Here is a 26,033-nt window from a genome sequence, read left to right on the forward strand (position 1 = left end):
TTTGTCTGATTCGCGAACGGATCCTGTTTGTCCATCATTCGCAAGCGGATCGGATACGGAGTTCGAGAACGGACACAATACGGAGGAATACGGAATAATGTGCTGTGGTTTTCTGAAAACGGGTCGCGTGCGGTCCGTACACGGTTCCTATTTCAACCGCGCGCGAACGCTGAGCGTCCGTAACGGATCCGTTCGCATTTTACCTGTGTATAAGAAACTAGATATTAAACTATATTCCCTGAGTGTTTAAAAGTTTTTGTAGCTTTTTAACTATCGCCCCATCACCAGGTCTACCTGGTTTTTGTTCATCCCAACGCTGAGTAGCTGAAGCAAACTCTTTTTTAAATATTTTTCGCCTCGTGACGTCAAATGCGGTGATTAACGCTTCTCTAGTGAGGGGGTTTTACACCTGAAATTCGATAAACGAAAAAATATTTCTATTAATCCTGAACGAAAAATAAATTTTCAGTTCGAAGCCGACCGTCGTTCGATCATCATCACCATCAACTCCTTCGACACCGAGTTGAGCAAGGACGATCGTCAAAAGTTGTATCCACGTTGCGGAAAACTCTACCCAGATGGACTTAACAGTCTGTCTCGTGCTGATGATTACGATCAAGTGAAACAAGTTTGTGAATTCTATTCCGACTACAAGCCACTTTTCGAAGGATCTGGAAATGGACCAGGAGAGAAGACTTTGGAGGATAAGTTCTTCGAGCATGAGGTCAAACTTAACGTACACTCCTATCTTCATCAATTTCACTTTGGAGTCTTCTACGCATTCATCAAACTGAAGGTTAGTTCAGAGTTCCCAAGAGACCCTAAAGTTAACTATTTTTTAGGAGCAAGAGATGCGTAACATTATCTGGATCGCCGAATGCATCTCCCAACGACACCGCACCAAGATTGACAACTACATCCCAATTCTGTAAACTGACTTGGCCTCCGCTTGCACACTAAAAACACGACACAAATAATTTTTAGTCAACTTTTCTATCGCTTCTTCTTTGTTTTATGAAAAAAAAACTAAAAATGTTAATATCATTATTCTAAACAAAATATTCCTTCTTTTTGATTGCTCCTTGTCTCATGTCTTCTTCTTCTTCCATCTAGTTTCCTGTGCGATTGTGATTCATTACCATTCCATCCCTTTCGAAAAGTAACTCACTTTTCATCGCCCCGCCTCCGCCCGTATCCCCAAAATGTATGTAGAGATTTTTTAAAACAGACAACTTCTGGCTGTCTCACTTATTTTTCCCTTACAACTAGAAATTTTCCGTTCTGTCATCTATCATTACTTCTTTAAATTTTAATTTCAGTAAAGTTTTCCTCGCCGTTGAGTTTTTGTGCCCTAGTTTCTGTCTTCTTATTGTTGCCAGGTTTTAGGACACGACACCTAATTAGCAAATGTTCCGAGAGGACTCTTCTTCTTCTACTTCACAGCTGCTTCGGAGGGAGGAGAAACGGGCAAAACCAAGGTTGTCCTCATCCCATCACGCACCGGTTTTTCGTCCCAATTGTATTCTACGGTAACTAAAAATCAACCGTTCCCTTCTTTTGGTTGTTTTTCGCCTCTCATCCCTTTTTCCTTTTTTTCAGAAAAACCTGGAGACTTTGCCTGTTTTGCAGTAAAGTAAAGGTATGAATCATGCTCTTTTTTTGCCTCAATTCAATAATAAAAAACCGTACTCTCTTTTCTTTGTTGTGTTTACGATGAATTGAAGAATCTGCAATTTTTTTCTCTCTAGCCCGAAATGAAACTTTTTTGAAAACTGCAAACGCTCTTTTAATTCAGGCGACCTGTATTTTGTCTTTCGGAAAAAACGAGAAACTGGTACTCATTTAGTCGTAAAATGGGTTGTTAATCGGGTCGAGGCAGAAACAGATGTTTCGAATTTCGAACATTCTTTATTTGATGAGTCCATTTGAAAAACGGCGGAAAGATTTTTCGAAAAGTCAGAAGAAACATAAAATGCTGTCCTCTTTTTTTTTGGAGAAAAAATCCGAAAATATATTTTGCCGATTACTGTAATCTTAAAGGCACATGCTAGTTTCGAGAAAAAATCTCTGAAAAATTAAAATTTTCGATGTCTTTTAAGTCTTAAGTAGTGTGCTGTGTCGATTGTTGACAATCGACAAAAATCGACGAAAATCGTTAAAATCGGTGTCGATTTCGTCGACTCGATCAAAAATCGACATTCAAAAAGTCGACAGAAAATCGACTTTTCAAAAGTCGATGAAAGCAAACTTTTGTCGATTTTTGTCGATTTTGAATCGACTCAAAATCGACAAGAATCGACGAAAAATCGATGAAAAAATCGACTTTTGTCGACTTTATTGTCCGAGAGGACTACACGGCCGGTGACCTAGAAACTGCCTGTGGCCGGGGTATTTTTCATGAAAAACAGGCATTTTTCATCGAATTTTCTACTGAAAAACCGTATTTTCCTTGTTTTTTTTTTGGGTGTTTTGTTTTTTTTCTGTTTCATTTATGACATTCTTGCTTATTGCAGATGAATTCGTCACAAAATCAATCTAAAGCGTGGCGATACTTCAAAAAACAAAATAACGGACAAACTGTGACCTGTAAACTGTGCGGAAGGAGCATAAAGCTCCATTCTTCGACCACAACGATGCATCAGCACTTAAACAGTCACCACGAGAAAGAAGTTGTAGAAATGGAAAGATCGGTACGCAGAAAATTATATATTTTTCGTTAAATTCTTAATCTTAGATAGTACATAAAGATCAAGAGCCACGGCATCAAATAATTGGAAAAAATCACTTTGGAGTAAGATATTAAAACTTATTTTTCCTCAAAGTCTGATTTTTCTTCAGATCTACGAAGAAGAATACAACAGAAGAGTACGAATATGATGACGAGAATGATGACTCAGAAGGCGTAGAATATTACGATTCCAGAGAGCATAACTATGATACTTTTGAAAACGATTTGGCCCAATAATGAAACATTAATTCCTTATGCTGAACTTTGTTCTGCTGTTTCTTCTCTTTTTCAAAATTTGTCGCTTTGAATTTTCTTCTAATTTCCTTGCCATCTTCTGAATACTGATTTTCTATTTTGTACCCCGTTGAAATTAAGTTTTACACTATTTGTTTTTTATTCATAAAAATAAAGTTGTTACTCTACACAAAAATGATTTCTTCAAAAAATTAGAAAAAAATTTTCTCGAAGTGAAATTTTACTTTGTAGTCCGGAAAAGTCGATTTTTCGTCGACTTTTGTCGACTTTTTGTCGACTTTTGTCGATTTTTCTGTCGATTTTAAGTCGACGCAAAATCGACAAAAGTCGATTCTTGTCGATTTCTGTCCATTTCAGTCGACGCAAAATCGACAAGAATCGATTTTCGTCGACTTTCGTCGACTGAAAGTCGACAAAAATCGACAACGAAAAGTTCGATTTTTATCGACAAATAGCCTTGTCGAATTGTTGAATGTCGACTGTGTCGATTTTCAAAGTCGACAAAAATCATCGATTTTCGAGTCGACTCGGCACTCTAGTCTTAAGACGATAACAGACACACAATCATTTCCATACTTGCAAAATCAGGGCCCGGGTTTTCGAAATTTGAAAAAAAAATTTGAAATTTCAGAAATTTTTTCAAATTGTTTTGTGAAAGCTTTCATGAAAGAATATGGACACTCTTATCTTGATAATTTTTTTCTTGTCAGAAAAATCGTCCATTTTTTCTTTCGACTCCAAAAATATTTTTGAAAATGCAGAAAAAATTCCTTCCGAAAATCCGTGCCGGGCCCTGAAAATTCTGAAAAAAGCCCGGATCGGCCCGTTGCAAGTATGATCATTTCAGATAAGCCGACATTTCAGGAAAAAACTGTTACGATAATTGATTTATTGAGAGAAAAATTTCCAAAAATGTTTTCGAAAACGACGAAAAGAGCCACAAAATTGTTTCAAGAGAAGTCAAGATCGTGTTAAAGCTTCGATTGAAAAAATATATTGAAAAGTAACAAGAAACCTATATAAATGTATTTGCCTAAGCGAGAACACTGTCGGTGCATGTTCCATTAGTGACTCGACTCTCCGGTCTGTTTAAAAACCACTTTTTGAAGATGATTCGTTCAAAAAATAAGAAATCCGTCCAAATTTCGCAATTCATTCATGCAAAAAAAAGAACCCTACTCTCTCCCTCGTCTCATCGTATATATTTCCTGTGTCCCAAAGAAGTCATTGTCGAAGGCGTGCCCATAAAAATTGTTTGTTGTCATGAGTAGTTGTGTTCCCCCGTTTCTCCATGTTTTCCTAGTACTTCTTCCTCCATCGAAACTCCCGAATTCGTTACGGAAAGGGATTAGTAGTAGCCGTTGGCTTTTCGTTTCCTTTGCAGGTAGTACACCTCAATTAATCAAAACTCCCAGTGAGAGAGAGGAACACCCTTCTCCCCTTTCCTTTTCATGTTTCGAGCCATAAATCAGAAGTGAAAGGGGGGAAAGGAGAGCAAAATGTTGAGCTCAGCCCCTCTTCAGCTTCTTCTTTTTCTATTTTTACCCTTTTTGTTTGTTTTTTCTTGTTGTATTGTATATTGTTTCATTATTCCCGAGATATAATTGAGGACACTCTCTTCGGAAAATCGAGAAGACACCTGGTAATTTTCAGTTTCAATGCCACATATTTTTCTCTTTCGGGAATTGCGAAACTAGACACTGGCGTCAGTTTTTTTCTCAGGTTGATTCATGGCTTTTCGGGGGTTACCTGAAAGGACAAATATTCAAAAAAGGAGAATCCTTATGCTAACGATGCCTTACGGTTTTTTTTCTAGAGAGGGAAACAACGAGGTGTAACCTTGCATAATTTGAATACTTTCGTTTTAGATGAGTGAGAAAAAAAAATGGAAAATGGATTTTGGTAGAAATGCTATAGACGAAGATTCTGAAGCTTTCCATTTCTGGGTTTCAAAAATAGACCCCTCTCGAAAATCTATACCCTATAATTAGTGGGATTTCAAATATACTTAAATTTGACTCTTGGGATGGAGATGGGGAATATGCGCTCGAACTTTCGCGCTTTTGAAATTTTCGATTCGACTTTAGATATTTTGCACCTGCCCAGACGAGCTAGATTAGGCTATTACTCTGGCCTAAGGTGGCGAAAAATTTAGTTCCGGTAACGAAATCCTTTAAAAAGCAGGTACTTTTCATAATTGTCTGTTGGTCTATTTTTTCGTTTTTATTCGAATTTTTGAGATTTATCTGATTTTTGTGAAAAAAAGAAGCTTGAAACTGACGAAATCGATCAAAGAAAACAAAAAACGGCCAGAAATACTCACGAAAATACATGTCTCTTTAAGGAATTTACTATTAAACCTAAGCTCCGCCCACTTTGAACTTTTGGCCGCAACCACTAGCCTGAAACCGTATATTCAACAAAAATTGAAAAAAAAAGTTCACATATTTTAAAACTAGAAACATAACTGTTCAGAACCCAGGATCTTTGTAATTCTGGGATTCATTACTCATGAAACTGTGGAATCGGCATTTATAAGACATTGGATTTCAAACTGTTACATTGCACCCAACCTGTTAACCTTTTTCCAACAACATCTGCGACGCCATCCGTTTTCAAAATCCACCATCTGCAATGCTTCCAGCTGACTGTAGACCATAAAACAACAGCTGAAGATTGCGTGAGTCTCTCCATCTCTTTCTCTCTTTTACAAAAAATACATCATATTTCTAAGAGAACACGAAGAAGAAGACTAATGCAAAACGGTTCTAACGGAGTACGGAGAGGATTGTTTGCTCAGCGGATGTATGGCATAGGGAGAGAATCGAGTCTTCCGTAGCAACGCATGTCTTTTCATGTGTTCCAATGTCTCTCACTCATTAATTCGTTTTCCGACTAAAAGTTCGTAGGGGTGTCATTTTCAATTATTTGCCACGTCATGCTCTCCGACCCAAATTCATCTGGTTCCCATAGAATAGGCCCACTCGTATGCTCATCGCGGAGCCTTTGTTTCTCGTGTATGTTTGTATGATGTGCAATCGAATATGCAGTTGCCCAAAGTCAACACAAGAACTGTTGTCCGTGCTCATCCATTCCGCTTATCCATGTATTTTTATTTCCTTCAATTTCCCTAATTATACAAAAAGAAGAAAAAGAAGAAGAAGAAGAAGTAGGCGTTACAGGAAAAAAGTGAACACATAGTTTTGAGTGGTCATTGAGAATGAAGACACGGCTAGTTGATTCTTTCTCTTTCTCTCCAGACAATTCCCATTTTTTGCTGATTTTCTCCTTGTCCTTCCGTTTTTTTTCGATAGTCTGTTCTTTTTTTCCTTTGAAGAATTGGATGCTGGTTTGTGACCAATTTAATCTTCTCAAATTAGAGAAAAAAAATGGTTTTCGAAAGAATACTTTTCTAAAGTGAAAATGCTGAAATTCTAAAAAAAACTCTTGAATCTTTTCTGTGGAAGAGACACGCCGATGGCTGTGGCCTAAAGTCCGACAACGAAAACTACAGTAACACTGAAATATTTCCATTCTCAGGATTTATTTTCTCGCTTATTAGCGATTTTTTTCGAGTTTTCTGTTATTTTCCCTCAGACAAGCCGGAAAATTGACTGAAAACGTACAGAAATAGAGAAAATAGGTTACGGTATAGTTATCGTTGTGGGATCTTCGGCCACGGCCACAGTTTCAATTTTTGAGTCAGAATAAACATATTTGTTTTCAGTCGTTGATTTCAAAAGCGAGAACCGTGATTAGATACCAGTGGAAAATGGTCGAAGTTGGATGTCTGAAAAAAAGGTCATAAAAATGCTTTGAGAAATTTTCAGATATTTTCTAATTAGAAATCTCATTTAGATACATTTTTTCAAAACATTTTAAAAATATATTATCCGGTATGATTCTGAATTTTTTGAGCGATCTTCAGGGTTCAAATTTTTCTTGTTATCAAAGTTTTAGATGAGATGCATCCTTGCTCTAGATTTTGTCTATCTTGCGGCCTATGCCAATTCTATCGTACTGAAGGTTCAGAACCTACGAACTCTTCAATTCTTGGAATCTTTGATCCTGTGAATCATGGATTCTAAATAGAAGAAGTCAGAAACTCTAGATTTTCTACCATCTGCCAATCTCTACTAGCCACCTCGGTCTTCATTTCCTCCACCTTCTTACACAATTAAGTCTCCAAACCAAAACTTTCCCCTCATTTTCCTCTCCACTGGCAACCCCACATCAATCAATCTCTCCTTTCTTTCGTTTTTTCTTCTGTCATCACTTGATTTTCTTATGAACCGCTGATTAGCTTTCCCTTGTTAGCCGATCTCCGTTGATCTCCGCTCTTTTTTTCTCTTTCCATCTCCTTTAAAGTACACATTCCCTTCCGTCTTCCCCTGCTAAAGCTATAGCCATTTTTCGTATACTAAATGTGTCAAAAAGTGGTGTGGAAGTGTTTGAAACCTGACGCCTTCTGGTTTTCAGAAGACCTCAATGCACTTTTTCAATTGTTTTTGTCCACTCATTTTTGTTTCACAGTCTAAGTCTTCAATCTTTCGTCGTTCTTTAAATTTCGTAAAAAAAGATAACCATCAAAAAGGTCAGATGTCTCGATGTGTGTTCGAAGGCGAAATTATATGAGATTCTTGTTCCTTTCTCATCCTTTTCTGCAGCTGCTTCTCATATGACGAATAATACACTTTTCTTTGTTTGCAAGTTTTTTTAGAGAGGGACTCCGACTAAAAATTTTTATTGCACCAATATTTTTCCAATGTTATGTATTCTCATAATTTTAATCTTATTACAAAAAAAGTTTGATAAACAATCCCAAATTTCCGAAAAACAGTAATGAAAGCAAAAAAAATTGCTGAAAACGGTTTCGAGGAGGGACGAGAGTTTGAGCTCCCGCACAATGAGAAACCTAGGTCACAGCGGTGGGTCGTCTTTTTTGGTTTCTCACTGCGCGGAAACTCGATTCCTCGTCCCTTTTCTAAACCTTTTTTAAACAAAATCTTCACTTTTAACGGCGTTTTTCGGGTTTTCTCATATTTTTCTTAATATCATAATATCAGAGTCTCTCTTCAAACAGTTAATTTTTTGCAAAGGAAAACTTTAAAAATAGGCTCTGTCTGTAAATTTGTTTGTCCTGATACCTTCCTGTATGGAGTTCAGATCTGAAACTTTAAAAAGAAACATCCTGATTTCGATTTCTGCAAATTTCTATTTTCTGATTCTTCCTCCCCAACTTTTTTCTAGAATCTTCACTGAAAATGCCAACTGTCTTCTAATACTTCTACACACTTTTATTTTCACACCCTTTCTCTCCCAGTGTCCTCCATTCAAAAAGTAACAAACATACAGACACAAATTGTTTATTTTTTGTTGTTTTTCCTCTTCTCCTTCTTCTCTTTCCTTTTTCCCAGATTAGCCACCCCATTCACTTTGCCTTCAAAGTGTTTTGGGAACTACAGTTTGAGTAGTGGTCAGAATTTTTAAATTTTGCAGTTCATAATTCTCTTTTTGTCGTGACGGCATATTGGTTGGTGAGCCCCTAACCGTACGGATGAGCAAGAGAGCATAAATTTATCTAGTTTCAGATGAGAACAACATTAAGCCGTTTAATTTTAACTAATTTATTAAACACAAAAGAGTTATCGGCTGACTCCCGAATGGAGCTTTATCTACTTCCGAGTTGTCCTCGTGGTCCATCCGTATCCATCCTTGTCCCTCGGTGGTCGAGCTGCCGTTGAGTCGTTCTTCGTAGACTTGAGCCGATTGGAATGGAACGAATGTAGAAATCTTTTCGTTGGTTTCTTCAGCTTATATAGCGACGATTGATCAGATCGTAGATAAGATAAGATGATTAAGCCACCGATGTGGTTGACACCTTGAATAATACCGAATGTATATTTACTAAAAGTTGAGGAAGAAATGGCAGGGCCATTCCTTCCGCAACACTTTTGTTCTGCATTCTTCATATTTCTCTTGAAGCCAGTCTCTGCAGGTGTCTAGGTTACGCCATCGCCATATGTTTCCATCACGATGATAAGAGAAGAAGACGTCAGAAGAAGAAGCTGCCACTCCCCATTATCTTTTTCTATTCTCTCTCTAATTATTCCTAATATATAACGCAACAACAAAAACCGACGCTTTTTCTCTTTCTTCGTTTTCCTCTTGCCTCATTGATAACACATTATAATGATTATTATGCCCCCTTCCCTTTTTTTTTCCACCCAAAAATTCCTTTTCTTATCATTTTTCTCTTTTTGGAATTTTTGCCGACAAACACATCGTAAACCGAATATATTCTCTGTAACACACCCTTTAAAGACTTTTTTGTTATTTTTTTTTTTTTTTGATATTCGAAAGTATTAGCTTCAGTCATAGTTGTTTTGCAAACTCTAATCATATCAAATTGATGCTAATTTAGCAGAAAAAATGAAAATTTTCTTCATTTTTTGTGTAATATCTAATCTCATTTTCTCTTCCCTTTTCTCCTGTTACATTCTTCGTTGGGATTCCAATTAGAATTGTTTTAGAGGTAATTGTTTGTGATGGAAGTACAAAATCTGAATAATTGATATTTTTCGAAATTGGCATTGCTCATAAATTTGTAAAAAGTCAGTGACGCCTGCAAGCATATTCGTAGGCAAACGCCAATAAAAACACTCAAATAGGCCGCTATCTTTGAACTTTATGTAAGCTCAATTATCTTAATTCCTCTCAGAGATATCAAAAATCTGCCAACTAAAAAAATGTTTCTCATAAGTTCACTAACATTTTATCAGTTTACAGATTTTCGATATCTCCCCTAGAAGTTGAGGTAATTGAGCTCAAAGCCCACGCATATAATATTTTCCATTAGTGTTAACGATAGTATATCATATATGTATGTCATATATGAATTTTCACTAAAAATAACGAAATTCTTATAAATCTACGAATTTGTCATTTTACTGGCTGAAAAATTTCGGCCTCTAGGAAAATTAACTTTCAATTAAATTTAAAAATCATTTTTTACTATCTTCTTGTCTCTTTTATAGCCCATTTTATTTCTGAAAAACATCTGAAACCTATTTATTCTGTCCACTCGTTTTTTGATTTTTTGCTCATTTGTCTTCTTTTTCTTCTTATTTTTCCTCCAACTTCTTCGTCATCATTCTTTATGATCCCTCATAATTTTTTTAGTTGGTGTCTTCCAGATTTTACACTCTTCTTTTTTCTTTGATTTTTCTCATAAATCTCTGTTTGGGGACACTTTGGTGGTTGCCTTTTTCGATAATTGCGTAATTATCTTTCTAAAAAAGAGAGACAATATATCTTTTCGGTTTGGCTTTGGAATGCCCAGAGATTCGATCTCCAAAAAGACCTTGCGGCAAATTGAAACCGTTCGGGGAGAGAAAGAAAATGGATTCAAAGGGGAGAGAGAGAGCCAAAAAAAAATAAAATGGAGAGGTATTCATTTGACATGCCAAGGCCGCTCCATTGCCAATTCTCTATCTCGGAATCCGATTTTTTTTGTAAATTACCGCAAAGATCATGCCATGGCTAGTAGGAAAGGTTAATTTTTTGGTCACCTCTCCAATTGATCCCATAAAGTAAAAGTTCAGAGGGCAGTATAACATTACGAATTTTAAGCTTACAAGAATTATTGAAAGTTGTTCGTTTAGCCGGGAAATTCCAGTTGATTGTTTTGTAGCTGTCCATTTGTTCGGCAAATTTTGTTCAAGGTTTTAAAAGAGCTAAACATCAAAATCTCTTTAAATTTGCAAAGTTTTTTGTACATTCGTAAACTGGCTCAATTCGAAATAGAATCCCACCCTGAACGGCCACTTTGAGCTTAATTATTTCGGTTGCTATAAAAGATATAAAAAATGTGTCAATTAATAAAATGCTGAAAGATTTACGAAAAAAAAAATTAACAGTTGACGATTTCTTGATATATTTTGAAGAAACCGAGATAATTGAGCTTGAAGTGGAGTTAAGGTTCTATTAAATCATTTGTGGTACTCAAAGTTGATGAAATAGGTGTAGTCTTTTAAAATTTCAAAATTTTAAACTTAAAAAATAACAGAATTTTGAAAACCGAATAAACTGAAGCTTTAAAGATCACAAATATCTTATAGATCTTATACATTCGAACACGAATTGTGCACCTAGATTCATACAACCTTCTGTGGACAATTCAAATTTCGGATCTCATGTCTTCGGAATCTATAGTGACTTCTTTCTAACAAATTTTTCTCAAACTTATACATTTCTCACTTTCAAAACCTCTCTCTTTTAATCAAAATCCTCAATCAACACAGGTATTACAAAAGAGATGCGATTTGATAATCATGTAAGAGAGAGAAAGCCGAGTGGACACAAAAGTGAGTACGTGTCGGCGGGAGAAGGTAGAGACAGGGGGCAAAATGTGTAAAAATGAACGCTTCTTTCCCCTTCTTCTGAGCTGGTTGGACATATGCTGTAACATAGAGATAGCGAAGCTTCTTCTTCTTCAATCTCCCGCACGGGAAGGGACACTAATGAGAGAGTAGTGAGTGTGAAAAGTGAAGAGACATCGAAAGATTCCGACTGGCCACAGATGATCAACTTCCACAGGGGTCCAGCACTTTTTCACTTTTTCGACGTGTCTTCGTACAATTTCGTACAGCTCGTTCATCTTCTTATCAGCTTGCTAATGTTTCAAACCAGCGTCCTCTCGTTTAGGGCCTTCTGAGATGTTGTCCCTTATTCTGTAAGCCAATTTGTGCCCCGGGTTCGTGCCCATCTGCAAACTTTCTTTTATCAATAACTTACCTGCAGAACGATGAGGTGAAAAAAACTAAAAAGATGAACAAAAAAAACGATTATTATGCAAACAAAACGGTAGGAGAGAGCTCAACCTCAGTTGCTCCTCTTTTTCCTCCCACTTTTCTTCCGATATGACACCGAGAATCACGGCATTTTAGTCTCTGTATTTGTGTTTGGAGAGAGAGAGAGAGAGCAAAACCGTTCGAACTTTTCATTGATTTCGTCTTCTTATCAATTATAGTTTCTTGTTTTTTGAAACGACAACAGTTATTTTGTAACCTGATCCATGTTTCGAAGATCATTGTGTTTCCGGAAGTTGTCTTTGACGTATTTCGTCTAGTTTTGTTGTTTTTTTAAATCTTTTTGGGTTCCAACTCTTATCAGCAGGTTCTGGAACATTCCAAACCGGTTTCATCATTTTGTGAAATATTGGTTGTAATTTTGAGAAATTAAGCGCTAAAGAAGAAGCGCTATTAAGAGTTTCGAAACTATTTTTTTTTGTAAATCAAAAATGGGATAGTCCAGAAAATTTCAAAAATATCAGATCATAAAAGTTCAAACCTTTAATGATTGGAACAGTTAAAAATAACTATCATGGGTTTAAGAATACTGCTTCTTTTTGAAGAATTTTCAAAAATTTTTCTTTATGGTTCCGCTATGACCCTTTTCTTCAGAATTTTATAAAGTTCGAAAATTTTAAAATCCCTATACAACCAGCCGACAAAAAAAACGTATGCTGTATTTCCATCTTCCCTAACCGTTTTTTTTCAACTATGAGTTCAAGTATCTCGTCTCTTGTAAAAGATATCAAAAACTTGTTAACTGATACATTATTTTTGGCAATATTACCAATTATTTATTAGTTGACTAATTTTTGATATCTCATGGGTGGGCTACAGGAAATAGATCATTAAACCATTTTTAATGAAAACTTTCATGAATTCAACTATCCCAAAAACGTCATCAACCAAAAATCATGTTGTTCGATTTAAAAAGTACTGAAAACATTTGATGAACCACTTTCGTAATGCCATCGCTAAAACATTTATCAGCAGTTCTTCTCCATTGACATTCCAAAAAAAAACTTTCCCTACTGATTCTATTTTACCTATCAGATGGAGCTTTTCGCTTATCATCATTTTCCCCTCTATTTTTCTCTTTGTCAATCTTTTCCTACCAGTACATTGTTCTTCTAAAAGTTTACCTTCAAATCCCAAATAACTGGTTCTTGCCTCCTCGAAAATCTCGACCTCTCCCTTTTTTACCTCTCGAGATAAAAGAGAGTGAGAGACGCAGAGTTATCTTACTGTATTGACTTTTCTAGTGAGTTGCTCTCCAACCCCTTGCGCACTTTCTCCTTTCACCCTGAACTCTTTTTTTTTCGAAATTTCGATGTTGCCCTAAAAAAATTAAACCTCCTCTGCAGTGGATTTCAATACGAATCAACAACACGTGCCGATTTCTCGGCGTCTCTCTGATATCTATACACTATTTCTCAGCTTTGGTCCGATTTCATAAAAATCTGGAGCAGATTTTTCTGTTATAGTTTTTTTTTGGATCAAACAGTTTGAGTTGTCAATCAGAAAATCTCGATATTTTTAAAAATTCCAACATCAAAAGAGCAAAGTAAGAGTCTAGTTTCCCTTTTTGTTTGTGGTCTTTGACCAAACTCTGAACAAGTTCTCTTCGAGCTAACCGTCTATGAGTACTCATCCTTTATCCCGTTCACCCCTTGCAACATCCTCACCTGACTTTCCGAAATCTCCAGTTACCCTTTCCAATTTCTTTTTCCGCGTGTGATTTTTTCCGGTAGTGATTTTTGAAAGTGGCTCATGGCATCTACCTTGTTACGTCTATGTAATACATAGGAGCCTATCTAAACCGTCTACTTTGAATTCAATTATCTCGACTCCTATAAGAGACATCAACATTTTGTCAACTAGTAAAATATTGGCGATATTATGATGAATAATTTATCAGTTTTCAAACTTTTCGTATCTTTCACAGGAATCGAGATAATTGAGCTCAAAATTACCAGTTTGAGTGGGCTTCTATTGGTGTAAACAGTATCAGGTTTTATCAAAAATTCCCTTTGGAGCTAAATTCAAAATTTTAAGGAGGTTCTCTTGTTTAATGTATAAAATTCGTTTTGCAATATTTTAGAGTTATAGTTCTGGTCTTGAAGGTCTGAAGGTCCAGATTATCCTGAACCTGGCACTCAAAATTTAGGCAACGCAAAATATGGGATCGAAGAAAAATTGGTTCGCTTTTTCAGCATATTCTTCATGTTCCAATTCTCAATATGCATATTTTTGTTTTTTCGGTGTTCTAGGTTTTAAACCTAAATTAACCCACTTTTATCCTATATTTGTCACAAGATCATCCTAGTTTTCCCTAGGCACAATACTCTAAAAGCCTCTATGTTTTTATCCTGTTTTTCTGTTCCACAACTTCCTTCAATATTCATGTTTTCATGTTCTCATATCGCTTCAAAAAATATGCTTATTTCAGAATGGACGAAGACGACACATTTACCTGTCGAATACAGTATATCAACGATGCGGATCCATTCGCCACCACATCATCTTCATATCTCGAACCGATGCGACCAGTGACTTTTAAATTCAGACTACACGAATGTATCAGTGAGTTTTGCCTTTTTGAGGCTTTTCTTCAAATCAATGACCTCTAAATTTCCCATTCCTTCCAGGCGACCAACTACAAGATGTGATCCGAACCCTTCGAGCCCCTCATAAAGCCGGTGATTCCTCTCTCCAAGTATATCGTGGACTGGAAGGTGGCGGTGGAGAGCTGCATACATATCTGGATAACGATATGACATTATCCGATCAGCAGGAAGAGCTGGATATTCTAAAAGCTGATACGTAAGTGAAATGGAAAAGCGAACGGGCAGCGATATGATTTCTCTTTTCTTCCAACGGAAGGAGAGAGAGAAAGTGATAATTAGGGGAAAGTTTTAAATAATATCGTATCTCTCTATGATGATGATGATGATGATGATGATTGTGACAGTTGAAAATAGGGTCAGTCGCTTTTCGCAACACAACATTTAATATTTTAATTCGAATTCGGAGAATCGCAAAAAAAACGTTGCATAATCAAAATGTGATGGCTGAAGTGTTTATCACTGCAGCAAAGTTTCTAAAATTTCAGTTTGATGTTGCACAAATTTTGAAAATTCTCGAAGTTCCGTTCATATACGGCCCTCGAGGAGTTGAACTTGTGGGCCCACCGTTGAAGGTGCCGCTCTTGGTGGCGCGAGCTGAAGCGGCCGAACGATGGGTATACGGTTTGGAGTTATAATTTCAGAAAAAAATCTTTTGTTTCCCGTCCTTTGAATGCGGAAAATTGAAAGCAAAGAGAACAGTTTGGGATTGAACGTAGCTGTCTATGAAATCGCTCACTTTTAACTGAGATTATCAAAACGTATAATCTTTCTCAGCTATTGAAAACAAATTGTGATTACTGTTCTATGGAGTACACTTCATTCACTACCATAATCTAATGAAGCGCATACAAAATTCCAGCTATTTTTTTGTTGCCGCCAATTTCCCCCTAAAACCATTTCTCTTGTCATCCAATTTCAACACTTCGGTCCGAAATGCTTCTCTCGACCATTTTCGATATCTCCGTCGCTTCTTCTGCATATCAATTTGGCTGATAACTCTCTTCAATCCACACACTATTTCTTCTGTGATCACCTGAATTCTCTCAGCTGGACTTCTTCTTCTTGTCGTGTCATACCAGAATTCGCCTCCGTTTTGCATAATACAGAAAAAGGGGGTTGGTCGACGTTTCTTCAATTATTTCATTATAAACATAGAGACCCTCCGAAGTGTCCTTCTTCTTCTTATTCCGAGAGACTCCGCCCACTTTTTTTGTTTCTCTGCACCTGAACACAAGAAACCCTTTCTTTTTCTTCGCACTTGTTTATGTGCAACATTGTACTTGATTTGTCTGCGTCTCTTCCGCTCAAACACTCTCTCGTTTCGGATCTCACACTTATGGTTAGAGGTCGGCGAGCAAACCACCGTATTTGCATGTTCATTCATTTGCAAAAGAGGCAAAATGTACATTAATATTATAACAATTGTTTTAATTCCACTCCTTCAGTTTTGAGAATCGTTTATGGCTCTGTGGGTGACCTCTAAACCGTATATGGAGATTTTGAAGAATTCAGATAGCTTTTTGTAATACATTTTGAATTTTTTAATATTAAAATATTTTATTTCTTGATCAAAAATTCTCAAGATTACTGTTCTATGGAGTACACTTCATTCACTACCATAATCTAATGAAGCGCATACAAAATTCCAGCTATTTTTTTGTTGCCGCCAATTTCCCCCTAAAACCATTTCTCTTGTCATCCAATTGAAGTTTTAGCAAAAAAAGCATTTTTGAAACATAGAACCTGCTAGTTCAAAAAGTTTCAAATATGTTATTTCAAACCATCTGAAAACTGTTAAGCCCATTTCCCAACCCGCCTTGAAAACTCAGTTCTTGACCTTTGTACTTCCGTTCCATTCGTTGCCACCACAAAATCCTTAGACTCACCTTGAACAATCGTCCGAGACTAACACCATAATTATTCCTGCTTGATTCTTCCCCATCGCAATATTTTACTTCTTTCTCAATTCGAACGTTGACTTTTTTTTGTTTTAATTCCACTCCTTCAGTTTTGAGAATCGTTTATGGCTCTGTGGGTGACCTCTAAACCGTATATGGAGATTTTGAAGAATTCAGATAGCTTTTTGTAATACATTTTGAATTTTTTAATATTAAAATATTTTATTTCTTGATCAAAAATTCTCAAGATTACTGTTCTATGGAGTACACTTCATTCACTACCATAATCTAATGAAGCGCATACAAAATTCCAGCTATTTTTTTGTTGCCGCCAATTTCCCCCTAAAACCATTTCTCTTGTCATCCAATTGAAGTTTTAGCAAAAAAAGCATTTTTGAAACATAGAACCTGCTAGTTCAAAAAGTTTCAAATATGTTATTTCAAACCATCTGAAAACTGTTAAGCCCATTTCCCAACCCGCCTTGAAAACTCAGTTCTTGACCTTTGTACTTCCGTTCCATTCGTTGCCACCACAAAATCCTTAGACTCACCTTGAACAATCGTCCGAGACTAACACCATAATTATTCCTGCTTGATTCTTCCCCATCGCAATATTTTACTTCTTTCTCAATTCGAACGTTGACTTTTTTTTCGAATTTCCTTCTAATTTCCAGCCACATCTGAATGCGGTGTAGTCCCGCCACCGCTTCCTATGCTCCTCCGTTTGTTAAATCTCGTGGACTTCGAACTTATGACATTGATGTAGGTGGTGGCCCTCAAAAGTCAGCTCTCCGAGCAACTCCAATTGACCTAGATGTTCCGGTGATTCGTCAGAAGACGTTCGCAGCGAAACCAATTTCGTCTGAAGCATGTGCCAAACCTTATATTCCTACTGGTTATTCCAGTAGTTCTGGAAAAGAAGGAGGAGGAGTTTTTGCAAAACCTTTTGTTCCAACGTCTTCTGAAACGTTTGCGAAGCCATATACGACTTCTGAATCCGAACCTTCAACTTCAAAAACGAATAGTTTTGCTTCCAATAACTTCTCAACCAAATCATTCACGCCTTCGAAGTTTTACGAACCCTCCACGTCATCTACAAGATCTTACGAATCTTCAAAATCCTGTATGCCATCTTCTGAAGCGTTTGCGACACCATACATTCCTTCTGGTGCATATTCAATGACTTCAAAATATCCGGAAGTTATGAAAAAGTCGTCAGTGGTATCTTCCGAAGCGTTCGCCAAACCGTATGCGCCTCACCCGAAATCAATGATGTAAAACCCGGAATATCACTTAATACGTTTTCACGAAAGATGTTCACACCTTCGGAAGCTCCAACGTCAGCTGGATCGTCTGTCAAACCATATACACCATCTGGATACACCACGTCTTCTGCAACCAAGACTTCAACCCATGAATCCAAGTTTCCGGAAATTCAAACCAAACCAAAACCATACGAATCGCTATACTCGCCAATTGAAAATAACTATAAACCACCACCACCGTCTATAACAAAAGCCTATGTGTCTCCGTTCCGTGAGTCCGAAGCTCCGCCCCTTTCCAGTCTGTCAACGCACGTTTCGGATGAATCATTGGCAAGAAATGCAAGTATGTTATCGGTTTCCCACGAGTTACCCCTTATTGTCAAACCGCTTCGAAAATTTTCCGTTCAACGGAGAACCACTCTGGTGGAGTCTCCAACGGTGACATCTTCTGCTGTCCCGATGGATTCCTTCAGTTCTTTGCCACGTAATTTTCATCGACCGACAGTTCTACATTGTGCTGCTCCGGTGGTTATTGATGCTATTCCATATATTGATGATGACTCTCCACCATTTACTTCTCCTGGAGTCACGTCTTCTGGTGCACTACCTCCTTCTACCACGCCATCTTCTGAATATTCTAAATCTTCCATCCAACCCACACCTTCTTCTCTCCATCGCAGAGAAGACAGCGGGTATCGTTCGATGGAGAACATTCGGAAGTTGAGCGTCCCAGAAATATCTCAACCGGTGGTGGCTACCGTATCCCCATTCACGTCTTCTAAACAATCCACGTCACAGAATGATGAGGAACCCGAAGAAGAAGACCCATTCGATTGGGGTGATGAATATCTAAATTCCAGGGTGAAGTGAGTCATTAAGTGAGGGGAAGAGAACAGGTTTTTAGAAATGCAAATTATTCATTTTTGGAGGTTAGAAAACAATCATCATCATAATTATTATAGAGGGGGGGGGGGGTGCATCAAGAATATAAATTTTTAATTTTTAATTTTTTCAGAAGGCGATGCAGTTTGGTGCTCAGAACACAGACGTCGTTACGAGTCAAAACGATTATTGGTGAGTGTTTTTTAGTTTTCAAAAAACACGGAAAACCCGAATCCACCGGTTCACTAGCAATTGCTATGCAGAAGTTTGGAAACTTTAAAGTGATTCATCATGCTTTTTGGCATTGTATGTACAAATAATGTGACCCGGAAACATTCCAAATTTTATGATTTGCAAACTTTTACTATTAGACAATATTTGTAGATTACTCAAGTTGTAATAGCGGTGTTTTATAATAGAAATATGTAACAACGAGAATTTAAGAAATTGGCTAGAAAAATTTTTTTAAAAAGATTGACTTAATGGGATTTCTCCACTTTCAACTATGATGACAATAGTCTCTATTATTCTGGTACAAAAAATCAGAGCTAGGGGAAAAAAGCCGGTGGCCGACAAATACAGTAACCTAAACATATTTTTATTCACGATTTACTTTCTTTTTCTTCACTGATTTTCGTAGACAAGTCGGAGAAATACAATTTGTGATAAATAAAAATACTTTAGGTTACGGTAGTTTTCGTTGTGAGACCTTTGGCCACGGCCATCAGATTTCCTCTTCCAAAGTTCCGATTTTTTTGGAAAAAATACAAAAACTCTTTTTTTGTAAAAAAAATTCGACAGCCCGAAAGTACCGCACCGGAAACATATTTTCGAAAACTTTGAAATTTACTGTAAATCACAAGTTCATTGAAGATCTCAAAATACAAAAGTCCTTCTTTTGATTTCTTTGTTTTTTTGCAGACAAGCTTCTAAATTGTTCCGGACGTGATCAACGACGCGCACTATTCTCCTTGAAGCAGATTTTCCAGGTATGTGTGACTGAATCTTCGTATACTGATATAGATCTCTCTATTTTGCATAGCTTCTAATTCTCTTAGTTCGTACTCATCCAACCGATCAGTTTCCGCTTCCTGAATTCCTCTCTATTCTTTCAGGATGATCAAGATTTGGTCCATGAATTCGTACAGAATCAAGGGTTAGATTGTATGATACGATTGGGAAGAACAGCTGATCAGAATCATCAGAATTACATTTTGAGAGCTCTTGGGCAGTTGATGCTTTATGTCGATGGAATGAATGGAATTATTGCACATAATGGGACGATTCAGTGGTTATATGAGTTGTTGGATTCACCGGTAAGCGCGGAGCCTAAAAGGAATGATCTGGAATTAAGAATTTGGAAGTTTTGAATTTTCTATTTTGAGGAGTTTAAATTTACAAATCTTTTAGTCAGTTATCAGCCTGAAAATTTTGAAATTATCAAATATTCAAATTCCGCCCCAAATTAAAACTATGTCCGTGTCTAATTGTGTCGTTTTGTCCAGTTGTACATCGAAGAAGAGCGTAAAGAAATGTCACCGTTTCGTCTTGAATGGGTATTTGAATTTTTTTGAAATTTGTAATGTTTTTTGTGCTGCATGAGTGTTTTGAAAAATAGCATAAGTGCATGAAAAATTTTGTTGTATGAAAAAAAGTGATCCGGTTTTTTTATAAAATTTAAAAAATAAACTCTATGTCAATAAGAATCTTTCTTGAGAATGTATAAAAAAGAACTTTGAATTTATGTGTTCCCATATTTTGAAAAAAAAGCTAGCGCATGCTATTTCAAGAACCTAGAACCGGCATGGTAACATTTTTGTATGAAACCTGGTATTGAAATTTTTGACTCCTTTCGGTTATTTTGGCGATTAGTTTTTGATCCTTAGAAAAATATAGGAATATCAGAAATTCTAGAAATCCAAAAATCCAAATAATTCCGAAAAATCAAAAAAGATTTTTTCTCTTTTTCGAGAAAATGTTTGTTTTTCTTGGATTTTTCAGAATCGAAATTCTGATATTCCGAGATTTTTCAAAAGACCAAAATAACCGACTAGATCCAATTTTTTATGTCTAAACCTATTTTGAAAACTATTGACACTCTCTTACACTTCTTTATCTCAAATATGAATTTCAAAATACATGTAACCCCAACTAGAAAAACCTAACACAATTATGCTCGCTGCATGACCATCACTTCTTATTTCTTCTGAAATTTCCTCATTATTCAGTTCCGATTGGTAGTGAAAACCGCACTGAAGCTACTGCTGGTCTTCATTGAATACAATGACAACAATGCACTTCTCGTACTTTCTGCTATTCAAACCGTCGATAAATCTAAAGGACAAGCAGATTGGTCAGGACTTATGAAGGTCTTGACAGAGAAGGATTCACCGGATGCGGAGACGTTGGTTTATGGAATGACAGTTGTCAATAAAGCGCTGCACGGAATTCCGGATAGAGTGAGTTGACAGAAACTTTTTATTTTAGTCAGTTTTATTTTCAGGATACCTACTACGATGCCGTGGATAGTCTAGACACTCTTGGAATGGAAGATGCTATCAAAAGAATGGGTAGATCAAACAACAAAGAGCTTGAGGAGCAATGTCGTCTTTATGAAAGAGAGCTCAAGGAAGAAGATGAACGGGGAGATAATGATGATGATGTGGTCAAGATGAGGTGAGTCTTAAATTGTTCGTGAGGCATGATGCATTTTTCTTTGTCATTATAACTTTTGAAGTGTTCTCTTTTTCCTAACCCAATCATTCTAGATCCACTGATTCATTCAAAGATCAATCCCGACGATCCAGTCAAGGTTCTCATGATTCTGCAATTACAATGGGAAGTGAAGAAGATGGATCACGAAGTCCGGATAGTTACAAACAGACACCGTCAACCCCATCCCCGGCTCCGCCCACTCCGATCTCTCCACCTGCTCCGATAACATCAGCCAGTAACACTTTGGAAAGAAGATCCAAAGCTTATGAACACGAAATGCCAGAAGATATAGAAACTGCTCTGGAGAAGTTGAACAAGGCATTACAGAATAGAAGAGAAGCTGAAAAACGAAAAGCAGAGGAAGCGAAACGCAAAGAAATCGAACGATCGGAGGAGATAGAGAGGATGCGACAGCAGGCGGAGGAGAGAAGACGCAGAGAGCGAGAGGAAGAGGAGAGACGGCGGATAACGGAAGAAGAGGTGGAGACGCAGAGGCGGAGAGAAGAACGTGAAGTCAGGTTTGTGGCGATTTTTATGGCATGGTTGATTACTGTAGTAGCATGGTGGTGGTGTCTGTTTCTGAATAAGAAGAGAATTTGGGTGATAAAAATACTAGGAATATATTCAGATTCGCAAAGAATGATGTTGTGGCGACGACGTCTTCTGGAGGAGCTGACGATAAGAAGGCGACGATGAGAAGACGTCACGAAGAGGCGAGAAGGCGTCAGTTGGAGCATGAGCAGTTCACAGCGAATCGGACAATTTTCAATAAAATGTGGGTTGGGATCATGAAGTTTGACTCTGAAACTGACATTGCTGTATAACTAGCCAATTTGTGGCTAGAAATCAAAACTTTTTGGAATATGCAAATTTTTCAGTGATACACCCGAACTTCCACGTATCCCATCTCCAGTCTCTTCACCATGGCAGCAGCCAGTTCGGGATGATATCCAACCGGTATGAAAAATATATTTTCAATTTCCAAACCAATTTACAGACGACATCATCCTCTCCTACTGCCGAATTCGGAACATTGAGATCCAAGAACATTCCACCACCGATTCAATTGGTCCAAGAGAACCAGGAGAATGAGATTCCAAAAGAAACAGAAGACGAAAGTTTGAAACTCGTCAAAGCTCCACCTCCATCATTCCCCACAGTTTTCTCGCCCACAGAAGCAAAAACAATGGATTTCTCAGAAATTCCGGAGCCAGCTGTAGAAGAAGCGCCTCCACCACCAAGAGCCAAAATCGAACAAGCCGACGTCGGAAGTGGTAATAGTTTTGCTGACATGCTCCAGAAACGGGCGGCTCGATCGGCTGCGGCGAATCTTGGAGCATTTGAAAAGAAGGAATCAGAGGCGGAACTGCAATGGAAGAAGGCTGCGGAGAATTTGGAGAAACGGCCACTTATTATTAATGATTTGGATTTCTCCCAGTTCCATGGAGTGGAATATCAACAGGATCCATTACAGTTGGCTAGAATGGCAAAGATGAAGGAGATGGCTGAGAATGGAGGAAGAGGAGGACCAATAGGTGTTGGAATCCCACCTCCACCACCACCGCCATCAGCGATTCCACTGCCACCGAGATGTAAGAATTTTTTATTTTGAAAACGTAATAAAATGTTGCTTTCAGTGCAAGGAGGAATTCCACCACCACCTCCACTTGGCATCATTCCACCTCCACCACCACCGGGAAGTCTTATGATGAATGGAACGAATAGGGGCGATATCAGTCCAGCCGCCAATAAGGGAGTTTTGAAACTTCATTGGAAGCCAGCAACTGTTGAGCAACCATCCATTCCATCATTGAAACAAAAAGGAAGCTTCTGGAATACTGTAGATGGAGCTGTGCCGACTTTTGATGCCAAAAAGATTGTGCAATTATTCGAAACCAAGAAGGAGAAGGAGGCTACGATTAAGGCTAGTTTTTTTTTGTTAAAGACTCAGATCTAAAAAATAAATTAAATTTCCAGAAAGTCGCTGAATCCAAAACCCAAACATTATCTGTTCTTCCATTGAAACGATCACAAGGTATCAATATCGGACTGACCAAACTGCCTCCAATTAACTTGATCCCTGGCGCTATTATGGTATTAATTATCCTATTTTTCAATTGTTCCATCCTTATTATCTTTCAGAAATTCGACAACACGCTGCTTAACAAGGATGGAATTGAAAAGATTCTCAAAACGATGATGCCATCGCCGAAAGAAGTAGAAGAGATTGAAACCAAGGCAGCCGAGAATCCAGAGATGACACTGGGAAACGCTGAGCAGCTTCTTTTGAAGCTATCTCAGGTTCCATGTCTTCTGGAACGACTTCGTCTTTGGTTATTCACTTTGGACTATAAAAATGTGGAGAAAGACATTGCGGAACCATTGATGGATATGCAATTGGCAATGAAAGAAATGGAGGAATCGAAAACGTTCAAAGTGGCAATGGGAATGCTTCTGGCCATTGGAAACTCGCTATCTGGAACTGATATCAAAGGATTTTATCTGGATTATCTGACCAAAGCATCAGAAGTCAAGGATCCCGTTTATAAGCACACATTGACTTATCATTTGGCTGAGTACATGGTTGAACACTATCCAGAAGGCTCCGAATTATACGACGAGTTTGGCGCAGTGTCAAGAAGTGCAAGAGTGGATTATAAGGAATTGTTGGAAAACCTTCAGAAGCTGGAAAAGGATTGCAAGAGCTCTTGGGAGTGTTTGGCTACGATCAGTAAGAATGATACATCGAATATGAAGAAAAAGATAAACGATTATTTGACTGATGTGGCGCAGAGAATCCATCAGCTGAAGGCAATTTATACTGTAACCAAGAACAGGTGGCACGCTTTCCTACTGTACTTTGGATATTCGGTTGATGAGATTCCAAATCAAACACCCAACGATGTATTCAAGATGGTTACGGACTTTGCTTTGGAGTACCGTACCACTCGGAATAAGATTCTCCAACAGAAGAAACGGTTGGCAGAAAAGAGAGAAAGGAATAAGACACGAGGAAAGATTTGGGCGCTGGAAGGAAGTTCAGATGGCGGGGCAGCTGGAGATGCGGCTCCGTTGAGAAGAAGAAATCATGGAAACCCTCCACCAGTGGTTCAGAATACTCAGCAGAGACACGACGAGATGTCAAAGATGTTGGCTGCAATGGCTGATGAGAGTACGTTGAGAAGAAGGGCTCCGGCGGCGACCAATGGAGTCAAGAGCTTTGGTGGAAGTGTTAAAGGTAAGAAAGATTGATTTGGTTCACCCTCGGATGAAAAATGATTGTTTTCAGATCTCGTGGACACTGAATCACCAGAAGATGAGATTCTGAACGGGCTTGTCAAAGCGGCGACACTTCAGACGGATCCAAGAGATCAAAGACGAAGAGCCAGGCAGTTCAATCGGAAATCACGTAAGTTCAGAATATTGGAATCTGAAAAGAATTTGAGAAGTGTTAAATAATTAAATCAAATAAGTAAATTATTAGAATTCCATAACTTCTGAATCTCAGGCTCTTTGAATCTGAAAATTTCATTTTCCCTATAACAACATGTTTTTTTAGTCCGTCGCACCCGCACTCTGAAAATGGTTGATGGCCAACTGGAGACGTGCAACTACTGATTCAATTCTTCATTTCCATTTTTTCCTCTCTTTCCACAACAATTTTTCCGGTTCCCTCAAAACGTTTGTCCTGTATTTTTGTTCTTTTTTGCCACCCCGTCCATCAAAATTTACACAATAAAAATCGACATTTTCAATGACCGGTATACAAACATTTTTCTGTCTCTTTGTCCCGCCCATTTTCTCCGAATTCAGAAAAATAAAACATCATCATTTCTTCATTCTCCTCATATTTTCCCCTTTTTCTCTATTTCCTCACAGATTATTAGCTCTATTTTTCGTTTTTCTGTAGAACCCCCCAATTTTCTGTACTTGAGATGTGACTTTTTTTTCCTTATTCATTTCTTTCTTGTTCTTGATTTTCAATTCAATGAATTTTTTCATATTTTCGCATGTTTGCCCTACTGAGAATTTTGAAGAAAACTAACAACAATGACAACTTTTAACCCATTTTTCTTGGTTCCTGTAGAAGATATCAAAAAGTGATCAACTAACAAAATGTTGATTGTATCAAAAATATTTTGCCAGTTGACCATATTTTGATATCCCTCATAGGAACCGAGATAAACTAGCCCAAAATTAAAAGTTAGAATGGTGATTCTATTAGAGTGTTTACGATATTTGAAAAAAGATTTTTCGTCGCATTCGTTGAAAAATTTGAGTAGAAAGAAAACACAAAAAAACTGTCAAAACAATAACAGGGACGGTTACAGAAAAACAAAAAAGAACAAAGAGTTGAAACGGGAAACGAATGTGTCACAGGCAAATAAAAACACTCAAAAATAATTGCTCTGTTATTTTGAACCAATATTTTGGAGATGATTTTCGACTTATTTTGTAATTGGTTTTGAATGTTATTCGAGTTTTACAATAGACTCGTTTGAAACCCTCGTTTTTGTTCGGAAGAAAATAATTTTCATGATTTACTATCAGAGTTCTTTCAAAGACAAGCAGTGGTTCTTTTTATCCAACTTAATTCTTGAATTTGAAGATCATAACAAACACTTTTTCTTTTCAAATTCTAGTATTATAATTGTGCTTAAAATTGGAGTTGTGGAAGAGATACGCCGGTGGCCGTGGCAGAAGGGCTACAACGGCGACTAACCTAAAAATATTTTCATTTTTGGTGTTTTGAAAATATATTTTCTTTTTTTCCCCTGCTTGAAATTTGATTTTCCATAGTTACCGTATTC

At 37.4% G+C, this 26,033-nt stretch overlaps 3 protein-coding genes across 3 annotated transcripts in view; all 3 read left to right on the plus strand.

Annotated features, from left to right (window-relative positions):
• Cbr-vha-16 overlaps nt 1-932 on the plus strand; it is a gene marked incomplete at both ends in the record, with an annotated part of 3,854 nt that extends 2,922 nt beyond the window's left edge. Inside the window, 2 exons of the mRNA XM_045236437.1 lie at nt 470-796; nt 843-932. Coding sequence (XP_045094362.1) covers nt 470-796; nt 843-932 — 417 coding nt within the window. The remainder of the gene's footprint in view (nt 1-469; nt 797-842) is intronic.
• A 1,581-nt stretch (nt 933-2,513) lies between these two features.
• Nucleotides 2,514-2,803, plus strand: CBG25335 (the record flags this gene model as incomplete). Its single annotated transcript, XM_045236442.1, has 2 exons — nt 2,514-2,694; nt 2,748-2,803. 2 exons carry the CDS (start codon nt 2,514-2,516, stop codon nt 2,801-2,803), a joined length of 237 nt encoding a protein of 78 aa, XP_045099092.1.
• An 11,482-nt stretch (nt 2,804-14,285) lies between these two features.
• Cbr-fhod-1 lies at nt 14,286-24,840 on the plus strand (the record flags this gene model as incomplete). Its single annotated transcript, XM_002639932.1, is given in 15 exon segments — nt 14,286-14,418; nt 14,484-14,658; nt 18,641-18,699; nt 19,429-19,496; nt 19,623-19,823; nt 20,736-20,970; nt 21,662-21,793; nt 22,261-22,340; nt 22,346-22,814; nt 22,860-23,150; nt 23,204-23,316; nt 23,365-23,953; nt 24,005-24,460; nt 24,512-24,631; nt 24,782-24,840. Coding segments are annotated over 15 exon segments (3,180 nt in total).
• Between the last annotated feature and the right edge of the window lie 1,193 nt (nt 24,841-26,033).

The sequence above is a fragment of the Caenorhabditis briggsae genome (genome assembly GCF_000004555.2).
Source record: "Caenorhabditis briggsae complete genome, chrI, whole genome shotgun sequence".
Lineage (NCBI taxonomy): Eukaryota > Metazoa > Nematoda > Chromadorea > Rhabditida > Rhabditidae > Caenorhabditis > Caenorhabditis briggsae.